This window comes from Phoenix dactylifera, chromosome 6, assembly GCF_051530095.1.
Source record: "Phoenix dactylifera cultivar Ajwa chromosome 6, Ajwa_hap1_PhDact_Kaust_v1.1, whole genome shotgun sequence".
Taxonomy (NCBI): Eukaryota; Viridiplantae; Streptophyta; class Magnoliopsida; order Arecales; family Arecaceae; genus Phoenix; species Phoenix dactylifera.
Genome location: NC_143195.1, coordinates 30,720,701 through 30,736,155, shown reverse-complemented (window position 1 = coordinate 30,736,155; position 15,455 = coordinate 30,720,701). Strand labels below are relative to the sequence as shown.

General features: G+C 44.1%; 1 protein-coding gene across 1 annotated transcript; it reads right to left on the bottom strand.

Moving 5' to 3' along the window:
• Positions 1 to 7,892: 7,892 nt before the first annotated feature.
• LOC103719664 (uncharacterized) lies at positions 7,893 to 14,855 on the bottom strand. The gene is made up of 4 exons (XM_088723623.1): positions 14,620 to 14,855; positions 13,189 to 13,858; positions 8,401 to 10,426; positions 7,893 to 8,251 (listed from the first exon to the last, which is right to left on the bottom strand). The coding sequence occupies exons 3-4, from the start codon at positions 9,964 to 9,966 to the stop codon at positions 8,126 to 8,128; spliced, it is 1,692 nt and encodes a 563-aa protein (XP_088579749.1). The 5' UTR covers positions 9,967 to 10,426; positions 13,189 to 13,858; positions 14,620 to 14,855; the 3' UTR covers positions 7,893 to 8,125.
• Positions 14,856 to 15,455: the final 600 nt, after the last annotated feature.

Here is a 15,455-nt window from a genome sequence, read left to right as displayed (position 1 = left end):
GCCCCGATAAGTCGACAGTGAGCTCGAGCTCCATCGACCTCGGGATGATGGGGTAGTACCTTCGCGGCCCCCGGATACATGTTCGTGGTCGACATGTTCGTGGTCGACGAAAATGTTCGTAGTCGACGAAAAATGAAGCGGAACCCGAGCAAAAGAGCGTCCTCAAAAGTTGGCCGAAGAGCAAAGCAGCCGAGCTCGACGTGAGACGCTCGACTGTGCAAAAGGTACATCTTAATCAACATTTGCGCTGTTCCATTTGTTCTGTACCGATCGAATGCTTGAATAAAATTCTGACCAGCGTCGGTGTGATCGCCCGGGTCAATCACCGCCTGGCCTCATCCGCCCTGAGCGCACTGCTCGACAGTGCGCCCCGGCTCGGTTTATACCCGCAGCTCCGCCCGCTTAGGTCGGGGGGTCCGACGATCTGCCTGGGCCCCTAGTGACCTCCGGTTATGGGGCTCGGCAGAATTCAATGCTGAGCTCGAGAAGCCTTGACAAGTCTAAATACCACATCACTGGTCGAAGGTCCGAGCAGCGGAACTTGGAATCCGAGTCTGGGGACCTGGCAAATATGCCAAACCTAAGTCTACGTAATGAGCGTGGTTGATATCGCAGAGCCCGAATTCATAAATGAACCCAAAGAAACTTGGATTTCTAACTCAATTATACAAAGTCTAGAAAAGAGGATTCCCCGACAGCCCGAAGGCTGAGTACAAAATCGAGGCTCAGCCGTGCAACAAGCAAAGACCGTCCTTTACAAAAAAAAGGGGGGAGAGCGTAGTCTAGGGGACGGGGGCGGCGCCAGCAACCGGGATTTCTCCAGCTCCGCTATCCTCGGCTGCCTCGGGGGCTGCCTCAGACTCCTGCCGGACCTTCTTCGACGGTGGCTGGTTCCTCTGAGCTGATCTCGGCCCGGCCATCCTCGGCAGCCTCGGGAGCGGCCTCGGGGGCGGCCTCGGACGCTCCCGCTGGACCCTCCTCGACAATGGCCTCGCCCTCTTCCTCAAGCTCCTCGACCCCCGCTCCCGGTTGAAGTAGATCGAGGTTGAAGTCGGGGCAGAGCCGCTTTACTTGGTTGCGGAAGTCGTTGAAGCCCTGGATGAGCCCGTTCACGCCCTCCTCCTCGAGCAGGTCGCGGAACTCTTCCGACTCGCGGAAGTGCTGGACGGCGCCCTGGACCTGCTCCTGGGCCGCCCTCTCTTGGGCTCCGAGTTGAGCTTGGAGTTGCTCAGCCTTGAGCTCCGCGTCCTTTATTCCCTGCTCGCGGACGACGAGCAGGGACCGCGCCTCGGCCAATTGAGCCTCGGAGGCCCGCAGTTCTGATCTGGTCAGAGCGTGAGCGAGCTTTTCTTCTTTGAGCACCGTGGCCACGATCTGGATCTCGTCCTCGGTGGCCCCCAGCCTAAGTAAGAACTCCTTCTTCTGGAGCTCGAGCTCCGCCGCCTTCTTCTCAGCCTCCTCCTGCGCCCGTAAACACCGATGAGCCCGTCCCTTGTAGTCCGCACCAATCAAGATCAAAGTCTCGATCTCGTGGAGGTGCTATAAGCAAGACGGAAATTAGGTCGAGGATGAAGGTAGGACATAAAAGCTAAAAGCGTGAGGAATAAGTGACAGTAAACGAAAGACTTACCCGAACAGCGGAGAGGCGAGTCGACTCCAAAAATTGATTCAGGCTCATAGCTTGAATCTTCGCCCTGTCGGCTGGAAGGAGTGCGACGCGGAAAAGTTGCCGCGCCGTCTCAATATTCTCGAGGGCTGAGTCGCCCTCGGACATCGTCCACTCCACAACATAGGACCGCTTTTCTTGTTGGCCCTCGTTCTTCGGCGGGTCGGGGAGGCCAGACCTTGTCGCCTCCGACGAAGGCGGCCCCCCAGCCCCTTGGCTGCTGCCCGGCTCGGATGCCGGGCCCTTGGGTCGGACGGGAGGCCGACCAGGAATTTGCGAGATCGGCACTGGGCACGCGAGCGCCATAGCGGCCCCCTCCGAGCTCCCGGGCTCGGAGTTCGAACCTCCCCTCTTAGCAGCTTCGGAGGGGTCGACTCGAGCGCTCCTCCCGGCGGCCCCGTCGACCAAGATCTTCGCCTTCTGCTTCGGCTCGGGCGGTTCTCCTGCAAGCTCGGCCGCCCTCTTCCGGAACCGAGCGTACAAAGCCCCGCTCTTAGTCACCATTTTTGCGATGTCTGCAAGGACGAGCAGGATAAATTGCATAATGCTAAAAAAAGAGAGAGAGAAGAAAAGCTTCCTATTGTTACCCTTACCTTGAGGACGCGCCGAGCTCAGACCTACATTCACTAGAGCGTTCTTGCTCACGAGGCCGCTCAGAAGAATACCGTCCCCGAGGCCGCGAACGGCGTTAAGGATCCCCTGCTCACGCGTGGAAAGCCTAGGGAGTTTGTTGGCGGTCTTGAGTCGGCTCGGCCTCCACCTAGGGTCAAACCTCCACGTCCGCTCGGAACCCAAAAAGAAATTTTTTTCTTCCAATCGTGAATGGACGACGGAGCGCCCTGGAAGATTGGCCGGCCCGCCCGAAGGGCGATATAGAGCCACTCTCCGTCTTTCGGATTGGACTTCAACATGAAGAGCCGCCTGAAGACAATCACGGAAGACGGGATCCCATATGCCATACACAATGACAGGAACCCGATAATCGTCCTCCATACGTTCGGAGCAAGTTGCGCCGAGACAAGTTGGTACTCCCCGAGCAACTCGTTCACGAACCCATGGAAGGAAAACCGTAGGCCGGCCCAGAGTGCCTCCAAGTACACTCCGATCCGACCTAGGGGGGTTTGTTACCCGATCCCCCAACCCAGCGGGTTCCAAACGGAACCCTCGCCGAGGAAAAAACCACTCCTCGACCATCTCAACCTCCAACTCAATCATTGTGGACCCGATTTCATTCGGACCGGGACCCATTAGGAAAAAAGAAAGAGAAAGAAGAGAAGGAAAGAGGGGTTCCGGGCGGATGAAAAGGACACCTGTGGGCGTTCACCGAAGATAATGGAGGATCGGCCGCTTCGGACTGAGAAGGAGATGGGAAGACGATGAAGACAATGGGAGGAAAATCGGAGATGGCCAAGAAGGGATTTATATATAAACCCCTTGACGGCCCAGATCTGCGAAGTGGAGCGCTGCTCCCCGCTCAGATCATAACACGCGTCAACCCTAAGAATTAATGCGCGGCGTTCAGTTCGGACCGACGCTTCGAATATAGAAGCATCCCGTCGGATCGTGTGGTCTCATCATGAGCCCACGATGCGAGGACGCTTCGAAAAAGGAAAGGGTACTCCTGATGAAACGTTTTCGGAAAAAGAGACGCCGCCCATTAAAGGCGCCTTGAAACGCGCGATAATTCAAAATTCCCCCAATCCACATTAACGCGGCCAAAACTACTTCCCGCGCTCGAGCCTGCGAGGGGCCGACCGAGCAGCCCCCTCCGACCTGCGGGCGGTCGAGCAGCCCCCCCTTCGACCTGGAAGCACCCGAATAGCTCTACCAACCCAGACGTCCGACCTGCGCGCTGAGGCCACATCCTCCCGCAGCACGACCGAAAGACTACGTCTTGCCTTCGTCAACAATTAATGTGTATGGGTCCTGCGGACATCTGGTTCACTCAACAATCAAAGCGCATGGCACCTGCAGGCCCTCAGCCTACTCAACAATTAAAGCGTATGGCTTCCGTTGCCTACGGACATCGAGCCTCTCACGGCAAACCCACTTGGCTACGAATGATGGCATGACTCCACAACGACTTAAGAGCTCCTACAGTAATAGCATTGATTCACACGATCGAGCATTAATGCCCACTGCATGCCCAACTGTACGACAGATCATTTGCCCTGTCACATCGCAGGTAACCCGGCACCCTCTATAAAAGGGGAACTCCTCCATTTTAGGGGGGGATTGAAATCCTGTTTTCTAGCTTCCATCTCCATTTATACACTCCCCCTCTGACTTAAGCATCGGAGGGCCGAAGTCGGAAACCCCGGCCACCGGCTTCTTGCAGGTCACTCGGAGGACGTCGCGCATCGCCGAACTGCCGCACCCCGATTCTCACCGGAGCTCCTCCTTCCTGGCCCATCGATCGCCCCCGGGTCCAAATTCCAGCAACACATTCACTGCTAGCTTTGAGATGAATGATGAAGTTTGGAGTGCTTTGAGATCTATGCGGTGGATAATCCGACAGATGGATTTGTGCGAAAGATGCAAACCCTTTTCCATCTCTGAACTCTTATAAACATGATGAAGCTCAGCAGAGGCTGCAGACTTGGCTGAGAAAGTGAGAATCTTGCATGACCCACCAGGAGATTTGATCTTTAACGATTCCAATGAAGGCACCCCGCTCTACCTCTCTGCCTCTCGTAGAGGAGGGACCGAAAGCCTTCGTGGAAGTCGAATTTCAGAGCGCCGAGTAGAGGAGGGACCGAAAGCCTTGTGGAAGTCGAATTTGAGAGCACCGAGCTGTGGGGTTGCCCATTGAGAAGTTGGAACAAAACAATGATATAAGTAGAAGATGACAGGCTGAGTGGCCCGGACCACACTCTTGGCGGTTTCTTTTTTGAAAACATAAGTAGTATTTTATAAAGGCAGTAGAATTATACCACTATTTAGGATTGACCCGTAACCTCTCCTTTGAGGCGGCGAGGGGGTGGTGGAGGGGTGCCAACCAGGCGTGCCAACGGCTTTTCACAGGCTGTGGCTGAATAATCCTAGTGAGGGAATTCTGAAAACTGGTGATGTTAATATTGGGCTCAATCTCCCGTCACCGGAAATAGGATTGGAAACCGTCCTGTCTGGGCAGCATGCGGCAATAATTATGCTGATGATGCATTAACTATAGTATTGTCATAACTGCCGGTCATTATTACCACGAATAGAGTACTTTTCGGTTTTTACCGAAGTTGTTCACCTCGACTAATATCAAGATCAAAAAAGTCTATCTAATCCGAAGTCGAGATGTCTAATTTTTTTTTTATCAGAGTATATTTTGACTTTGTTTCAAAAAATAATTATGGTTTCTTAGATTAGAATGGCAAATTGATAACTTCGGTCTTCTTTTTTTATCTTTATCCTTTATCCAAAAAATTTTTGTAACGTCAATATCAGTTATTGCCAAATATTTTAGAAATATTATTTTTATTAGAATAGAAATAATAGTTATTACTAATCAAATCATCTTTTGATCTGATTTTTCAGAAATACAATAATAAATGCTATAGCAAACCCTCATAGTACCTATAAGAAAGAAGAGGAAGACTATAATAATAATAATAAAATACATATTATTTGGTGATGATATTCTTAAAAAAATAAAATATTATTTTTCTTCACTGTATTAAAAATACAAGTTCTGATTTTCTGAAAAATCTTAGTTTTAGGCAAATAAAAAGTTTTACTAATTACATTCTAGCAATAAATAAAAATAAATAAATCTTGGCTTTCAATAAAATAAGGAAAAATTTAAGAGAGCCCATTACAAAGACATAAGAAAATGATCATACCAAAAAAAATTGTGATAAAAATAAATAAAAAGAATAAAAAATACCAACTATAGACAAATAGAGAAGATATAATAAAATATTTTTAGATCCTCCTAAAAAATCTCTCTTTGTTATTCCTTCGCTATCATTGTTTAAAAATAAATAAAAAATAAAATTTTATTACAAATAAATAGAGAATATATTCGACTATAGATAGATAAGGAAATATTTATATACAATATCTATGAGAATAACATAAATATAGATAAAATTACAAAAAGCTCTAAAAAATAAAAAAAATCTAATTATTTTTATTTTATATATTATAATTTAAAATTTTATATTATTCTTTTAAAATATATATTGCAGGTGGTTCGATACTAGTAAGCTCGAACGAAGAATTAAATTTTACGTAAAAAGCAAGGTATATGATACTACATTGAATTGGATGATATGGAATGTACCATACTATACTATACCAGTTTGATAAACGGTATATGGTATAGTAGGTGTATTGATATAATAATAGAATAGTGACCGATATGGAGATGGCGTGTCTTAATAAAAAGTATTTTAATCAAATATACTTCTGGTAGGGAAAAAAAATGTTTATCCTTCTTTTATAACGATTTTGACTGGTTAATGGATAATCATCATCATTTAAAATCATGTCTTCAGCTCATCTGCGCATGAGACCAACCATTCACTTTTTCCGGTAGTAATTGCACTCAATCAACGTAGTAAACAGCAGATCCATTCAACACTACCTTGGCATGCTTAACAAACTTCACAAGCATCCTGCTCTTCCTTTCCACAAGGACATGACAACCATACCACTTAAGTCATCACTGGAGAGCAGGAATGAATCATAAATTGCTTCCAAACTTTGTTTTTGGGGAGAGGCCTTAAACCACGCTACCATTCGTACTCCCCCGATATAATATTGCACTAATATCGTTATTTACAAGATCTTGCAAAATGCTGCTGTCCGACATTGGCAAGAGTGAAATGCTGAAGATTAGTTGCTAGATCACCATTTAGTTCACCAATTCGGTATGAAAACTGATGATTAACTGAATAACTCGTGGGATTCAACTGTTACCACCGATAACTGAACTAAGCCATGCTCTAATAGATAACTCTAGTCAAAACAACGTATTAATATAAGATTAATGTAAGCAGCCGATGTATCAAAAAAAAATATATATTAATATAATATTTTAATAAATATTTTTTCAGATGTTGTGCCAAAAAAAAATTCTTCAGGTCTGACGAATTATTCAAGCCCCGTAATAATAATGGATAAATCACCATTTATCCTTGGATCATCACAAAACAAACATTATTTAGATAGATTATATTTAGTATTTTTTTTGGTACATCCGCGACTCACCTAAAAAAACAGGACAGAGACGTGATGAAAGGCACATTCACCTAAAAAACAGTCTAGGTCATATTTAGTATTTAGTATTTTCAAAAAAAAATATTTTTATAACTTTTAAAATAAAAGTCACTTTAAAAATAAATAGTATCCTTTAAAAATAAGATTTAAGAAGAAAATGTTAGAACTAGACAATTAAATTTCAAGTTTTTTTTTTTTGTTTTTTTTGAATACACCCTTAGCTAAATGATAAGCGCATGCCGTTACAACTTTGTTTTATCTCAGTTCAACAGATATGGGAACCGCTTGGGCGATGTCTTAATTTGTGGATCTTGTTGACGACCGCACCGCTAAATTTCCGCGCTCGGCTAGAAATGTTGGGGCCCGCGGGTGGTTATAATAATGCTACTATAAGGGAACGGGAGCCACGTTGACGCATCCGGAGCAAAAAGAAGCCGTATGATTGCCACCACAATCAACGGCTGATAGGCCAACAAGGACGGCAACCTTTTCGAGTTCCCAGAAGGAATCCGCAGTTCCGAACCCTGTTCCCATCCCACCTCATATTTACCAAATTGCCACCCCATCCCCCTTTTTAGTTCCTCCCCACCCGCTTTTGAGCTTCTCTCTCTCTCAAGTCGCCTTCTCTATTAGTACGTTCTCTTTGGCTTTATCTCCTCACATGTGATGATGCGATGGATTTTTTTTTTTTTTGGTAAAAAGAAGAAGTTTCGAAAAAACAAAAATACAGAGACAAGTATGTAGTTATGGAACGAAACCCATTCAGCTGCATCCTTTTCTTTTCTCAGTTGGAGGCCTCGCGTTTTTGATTTCTGAATGATTATATACTAGAGATCTCTTTCATTTGCCAGGAAAAGCCGTGCTGTGACCCACTTGTAGCTGTTCCTTTATACTACAAGACTGGATATCTGCGTCTCCGTAGAACAGTCCGGAGGCCATGGAAGCAAGGCTGGACCCAGAGCATCCCACTGGCGTCACAAGAAATTTTCCTGCACTCGTGACCACCTCAATCTATAGGCCAGCACTTAGAAATAGAATAGAAATTGAGCTGTGAGTGGCATGCATGATTGACCCTGCCACTTGATAACAGCAAAAGAAAAAATTATACAAATTGAGCATCCCCCATTCCAGGCCAAGAATCACAAAAAGTTCCAAGATTTTAACAAAATAATACCAAAAACAAAAGAAAGAGGAAAAAAATAACAAAAGGAAAAAGATCTACAGAGGAAGAGCGAGACAGAGAAATTAAAGTCGCTGTGTCTCACTAAACTCGCCTTCCCGGCAAACGCCCACATCAACTGTCATCGTCCTATTCCCCTTCTTCCCATCGTTCGGCGACGACGCCACGCTGCAGCAATTCCTCCTCGGCGCCTGCCCGTTTTACAAACAACAACAACATCAAGAAGAAGCATTTCATCAAACACAATCCGGCATAATATATATTTAACCAAACCGAAGCAAACAATGACGTTAAACTAATATAAATGAGTAAGTATGATATTTTATTTTAATATCGTTACCCTGTCCCAGAGAGAGGGGTCGGGCTTCTTGTAGACGACGATGCGGTCGACGAAGGCTGGGGGGTGGTCCATCTTCCAGCGGCACGCCGGGTGGACCTCTCGGTGGCGCTCGTACACGGTGACGGTGGTGCGGCGGGCGGCGTCGTAGTGGGAGGAGGAGAGGTAGTACACGAAGGGCCTCTGGCAGGGGTTGCGAGCCACGGGGCGGGTGTTGAAGGGGTAGGCGGTGTAGTCGGCGCGGCGGTACCAGTTGAGGAAGGTGCGTGCGGGCATCTCCATCTCCCGAGGGGACATGACCCCCCGCACCACCTGGACGGCGAAGCCCCAGGAGATGGACACGGTCCAGAGGTGGCCGGCGTCGTAGCAGATGGACTGCTGGAAGACGGCCGCGGAGTCGAGGCGAACGGGGCCGTCGAAGATGCGGCGGAGGGCGGCGGCGCGGGAGGGAGCATTGGGGAAGACGGGCTGGACGACGTCGAGGTGGTGGAGGGAGACGAGCGGGGCCACGGGGTGGGCGGCGAGGAGGCCGAGCAGGTCGCCGTAGACGTCGAACTGGTGGAAGCCCGGGTGGCGGGTGAGGGGAACGCCGAGCTCGGCCATGCAGGCCTGGATGCGGTCGTCGCTGCCATAGAGGGCCGGGTAGCGGTGGAGGCAGCGGTCCTGCACGCGGGCGAGGGCGGCGGCGAGGGGGCGGCTGATGGCGAACCCGCCGCCGCCGTAGGCCATGGCGTAGGAGAAGTAGATGTTCTGGAGGTGGCTTTCGGAGACGGAGCCGATGTAGTAGGGCTGGCGGTGGTCGAACTGGGAGAGGACGCGGACGAGGTTGTCGGGGACGAAGACGGTGTCGTCGTCGCCCATGACGAACCACCGGACGTTGTTCAGGCCGAGGCGGTAGGTCTCGGAGACGACGCGGGAGATGCGGATGGCTGAGCGGCTGCCCTGCCGGTGGGTGTAGGGGAAGCGGGCGGTGTCGCCGGAGAGCTTGAGGGCCGGGAGGCCGGCTGCGGAGGCGGAGTTGCTGAACTCCTTCACCGGCTTGTCGAGCCAGACGACGCCCCGCATCTGGCGGGGGCGCCACCAGAGCTTGATGTAGTCCTTGCGCCTGTCCCAGAGACTGGCAGACGCCGCGATCCCGAAAACTACGTGCTGGAGCCCCGTGGCCGCCGCGGCCCGGGCAGCTATCCTGCTGCTGCTGCTGCTGGTGGTGGTGGTGTTGGTGGCCGAGGGGGTAGTATGGACGGAGAGATTAGAGGAGGAAAGGTGGAGGACCGGATCGGCGACGGCCGAGGACGTGGTGGTGCTGGTGGAGCAGGGGAGTTGGCGGTGAGTAAGGGAAGAGGAGAGGAGGAGGTTGACAGTATAGAGGAAGTAGATGAGGGAGATGGAGAGGAGGAGGCAGATCATGAACCTAGGGATGAACATGGGACGATTGGAAGTCTTGCCGCCGCCAGGGTTGCCGGCGCCGAGCATGCCCCATATGAAAGGGGTCCTACTGTTGTTGGTTGGGGTCATCGGATGGTAGCCATCGGAGCCATCCTTCGCCCCTCCCCCTCCACCCGCTTTCATTGCTCGCCTCCTCTCCCTCCTCCACCCCTATTCTTCTCGCTATTTCGGATATCCACCTCTCACCTCCCTCCCGTTTTTTTGGTTTTCTTTTATTTTTTTGGAACGGGAGGGAAGGGAAGAGGCAATGCAGCTAAGGAGCGTAGACAGATAGAGATGAAAGAAAGAAATAAATTAGGAGGAGAAGAGGAAGATCTCTTCCTGGATCCGATCTAATCTATTATTATTATGGTGTCGGACCGTCGGTCGTCTGGTCGGTCTGACTCCGATTTCTGGACGTGAAGGCAGGCATGGACATGGCATCAGAAGGAGAGAGATTAGATGCAGCGAAGAAGACGACGATGCCAGGGGGTTGTTGGGATTGAGAGCGCTTAGAGGCGGAGGCACGGATGAGTGGCAGGCATTTGTGGCAGGTTGCGCATCCTTCCCGTGCGCTCCTCTTTCTCTCTCTCTTCCACTATTACTAAAATTATAATACAAGCATTTAAGTGTAAATTATGATGTCCTATAAATAGCTATAGATTGAAATTTATAAATAAAGTAGAAAAATAATTTCCAGTGGTATCTAGTGAAATGATGGAATAAACTTCCAATGTCAACAGTTAACGATACAACATTCAAATTCGAGAAATAATTTGATTTAGTTAAAAAAATAAAATTTTTAAAAATATAATAAAATATATTATAAGTAAAATATATTTTAATAATTATCGATCATTTTGCTTTCGACATCTCACTACAATAGTAAAAAAATAAATTATTTCAAAATTAAATATTTATCGTAAGATAAACAGTATATCCTTATGTAGAGATATCTTCATTTGATGCGAAAGATTTTAATTTCTTTTTTTTATATTTTAAATTTAAAAATTTATGTTTACAAATTTTTATATAACAAGTATTAATAGAACAAGATATTCATTAATAATAAAATTAAAGTGTAATATTTAATATTAAGTACAACTAATAGATGTTAAATTTATACTAAACTTCTACATTAAATAAATATTAAAATAATATGATTATATTTATTTAATCTATTTAAAGATCGCATTAAATAACTTCTATATCTGATAGATATTTAATGTTTAAATAAATCTAAATAATAACTAAATCAGTGTATAAAAATATTTATTATTTATTTAATATCTTTAAATATTAAATAAATCTATAAACAAAGAAGGAGATGAAGGCATATTTGTATTATTTAACTTGTACAATAGGGCAACTATAAATATAAAAGTAATATTTATATTTACGAACTAAATAATTGAAGACCAAGATAAAATATATACCTACATCTGCAATCAAATTTTAGACTTTAGTTGCTTCCAATATATACCTACAACACTTTAATCATTCATATTATAAGAAAAAATGAATAATTAAAGGAATTGATTTTTTCTAAGTACAGATCACTAAAAAAATTAATTTCCCTTTCATATGGATCTAATTTAGTATGATCTAATTTTAACAAATTAGTTTTTTATATGAATCTAATTTAGTATGATCAAATTTTAATTTATAATTGAATTTCCTTTTCCCATTTTTGTGTGTGCAATTTCTTTTTTGTTCATGGGAATGATTGATTTTTTCCTCCATATGAATCACTAACAAAACTATTTTTTCTTTTATATGAATCTAATTAGTACGCTAGCATTTCAATTTTTGATTGAATTTCTTTTTTCTTTTTTGAACCTATGACATTTTTGTGCGTGTGAACAATTGAATTTTTTTTTTTTTGTTCTATTTTTCTTACGTTGTGCATTCATGCGAATTTTTTGTGCAATTCTTTTTTAATTTCTTAGGTGCATGTGTGAATTTCTAAATTAATATATTTCTTTTTTCTTTTTTCTTGCATGCGTGGGAATGATGGGAACAATTGAATTTCTATATTAATCATAAAAATACTAAATTTCTATATTAATAGAAATTTTTCCTAAGAATGATAAAAATACTAATTTTCCTTTTAGTACGAATGAATTTCAATTTTTGATTAAATTTTCTATTTTTCTGCATGGGAATGATTGAATTTTTTATGTTGTATTTTTCTTACGCTGTGCGTACATCTGATTTTTTTTTTTTTCTTTGCATGTGAGATGCAGTTTTTTTTTTAGATGACTTCCAAATATGTCGATATTTTATATGAATTTTAGCTTAGTTTTTCTCAATTTTGGAGAGAGTCAAGTTTTCTCTCTCTTTTTCTATTTAATAGGTATGGTGGGATTATCACGCTTTGACCCACTAGTATGGTGGGTAAATGATCGGTGGTCATACATTCCACAGTGTTTTGACTCATTGGATATGAAAAGCTTGCCTAAGATTTTTAATTTTTAGACACATTATACATGACATGAGGCAGTTATAAAAAAAAAAAATATTTAGTAAAATACAAATATTAAATTTTCTGAAACAAATTAAATCCGAAAGCTACTGTCTCCCGATTTTTATCAAATACATAGTATTTTTTAAAGATAAATACTCATTTAATTCAAAAAATTGACTAAGTTCTAACCAATATTTTAAATTCTAGCAAGACAAAGGTGTCACAACCATCCCGTCCTGTTTCTGTAAGAAAACGAGATCGAGATGGGGGCGTAACACCAAACACCATCCACACAGTTAAAAAAAGGGAAAAGGAAAGAATAAAAGGAAGGAAAGAAAGGAAGTAGGAAAAAAAAAGAAGAAAAAAAGAAGGGAATGAAGTGAGAAAGAAGACATAAATGAAGAAAAGAAGGAAGAATAAAAAAACAAGAAGAGAGGATGGAAGGGAGAGTAAAAAAGAGAAGAAAAAAAACAAGGAAGAAGAGAAAAAGAATAAAAATGAGAAAGACAAAGGGTACCTACTGAAATTTCTGACTAAGACGATGTTGAGATGGGACGAGACAACAGAGCATTCTGTTCTATGGAGAAACTAAGGCGCCTTCATTCTATGAGATTTGAAACCATGATACTCCCATTTTTAGCGCAAAAAAAAAAAAAAAAGGAAACCATGATTTGAGCTCTTTTGCACTTAGTTTCATAGTCTCTATTAGTGCTACTTTTCAATATCATAAAAGAATAAGAGAAAAAAATAGTGAGCTGATAGCTTAATAATTCTCTCTCCATCTCTGGTTGAATGAACATATTATATAATGTAAAATAAATACAAATTTCAAAGAAATAAGTTCAATATTTAGGAAAAGTTTCATATATATACTATATGAATGATTAACATAAATTCACCTTTAAAAATATCGGTGTAGAAAGTTGATATGCCTCGGAACCGACCACAACCGATATGGTGGAATGGTCAATCAAAACTTTTCATGAAGCCTCCAATCCTCTAACCAAGGCCCGTTATGTGGCAAGCCTAGAAGCATGCGAGAAGTCTTTTGAATTTCAAAATCTTCCAATAGCTCGCAACATCTCGCCTACAATCGCAGGTAGTTTTTTAAACTGCATGCACAAAAAGCGCGAGGTGTAACATGCATGTGAAACAACTGTGCATGATCTCCAGCATGTGCAGCAGCCTACCAAAGACGGCCAACCCACAAGCCTGAATTCTTCGATGATGGGTGCTAGCCCTTGCCTATACAATTCAATCTCAGGGGGGCCTCCAAGTAAGTTTTCTTGAGCTCTAGCAAACCATCATGCTGTCACTTTCCCAACCTCAATTATTCTCTAAGTGTTGCTCTGATAAGGCATCAGTGGGCACCCCACCGGACACTCTCTAGCAAGAGAACTTCTTCACCTTTGTTGTTTCAGGCCAAATTTAATATCGAATCGAAATCCTAAGCACGATCTCAACCTCCAGACACAATTTCAAGTGTGTCATCAATTTGCACGACTTGAGTAGCTGATCGTCAAGCCCTCCAGCAATTTCTCCCACGCGGCACCACGATCATACCAACTCCTAGCAGCAAAAAAAATAATTTGGTATAGCTAGTAAGTAATTTTTTTTAAAAAAAATTTACTATTTTGCCTTCTCTTAACATTAGAGCCTAGGGGCATGATTGGCCATGTGAAAAGGACTCAAAGAGATGAGCTCCTATAAGCATAATATGTCAAATATTGGTATGCACTAATGATCAGCTTAAATTAGCTAGGCTCAAATCCTGAGTGGACTAAGGTAAAGGTAAATATAAAAATAAATTGATTAAACTGATTGTCAAAAAGCCTTCAAATAGAGTACAATTTTAATATTTATGCAAAAATAAAACAACTAAAACATAGCTAAAAATAAATAATCATAGTACAACTATTGGTCCTTCATAATCCTTCCTTGATTCTCAATGAAATGTAACAAACAAGGTCTCCCCATGCTTTTCGGCATGCCATTGGTACCGGCATATACTTCTAGACCTTCGGCCTGCACATCCATCTTCCGGCCGAATCCTACTTCGTTTAGTCTTCATTTTTCACGCTTAGCGCAGCTCATTGCAATCAAACTGGACCCTACATAGCAAGGGTCAACATGACTATCTCTTGTATGACTTCCTCAAATCCGACCCATGTGGCATTCACTATCAACCGTCATCTAGAATGTTGGGATGGGATGTAAACAGCAATGGAATCCGGTGGCTCTTCTGGCGGTCGTAGGCCGAAAGCCCTGGTGTCAAGTAGGGAGAGAGAGAGAGAGAGAGAGAGAACGGAGAAGGCGGAAGCCTCGATTACCTCATCTCCGTCAAGGTCCGGGGTGATGCTGGCGTTCGACCAAATCCTTGTCTTGCACGCCCATCGATGAGACCCGAGAAGCAGCAAAAGGTGGTGGTGCCGGTGGAAGATGAGGAGGATGAAGGGAATAGGGAAGAAGGTGGGAAGAGGTTTAGGGTGCTTAATTGGCACCGATTACGTGGCGACCGTCACGAATGGCAGCTAGCTGGTGAAGGAAAGCCTTCCCAAGTTGGCTCGAGCAAAGAAGAAAAGGGTGGGTGGGAAGGAGCCAGGAGGGGGGTTGGGGGGGCAAAGGAGGAAAGGAGAGGCGGAGGCGATGGTGCTATGATTGCTAAGAATAAGAAACACAAGAAGATAGGAAACTAGGGGTGGAGGTGAAATAAAAACTACTCTATTTCTCCCGGCGTTTCACCAACCAAGTCTCTTATCTAGGTACACTGGTTTCACCTAAGAAATTGCCTATGCACAAGGTTGCATGCTTAAGGGCCAATGCTTAAGAAATTTCCAAGTCGACCTCGCACATGATCAATCACATGCCACCACGTCAAGGCATAACCTTACACGTCAGCGTAAGCAAGCATCGCTCAGAATGTCAATAAAGCATGGAGTGAGTGCATTGTTAGCTATAAAGAATACATAATAAAATGTGCCTAGATGTTTTACAGCTATACAAAGCTTGTTGCGAGAAACCATCATGCATTTAAAGCATCAAGCTGCTTTAGTTAAAAGGTTAGCTGGTCAATATATATGGTGTTAATTACTTAATTATAGATGGGTGTGGAAGGATATCACAAATAGTTTAGCTCCAAAAGTGCAAATTCGAACCATCCCAACTG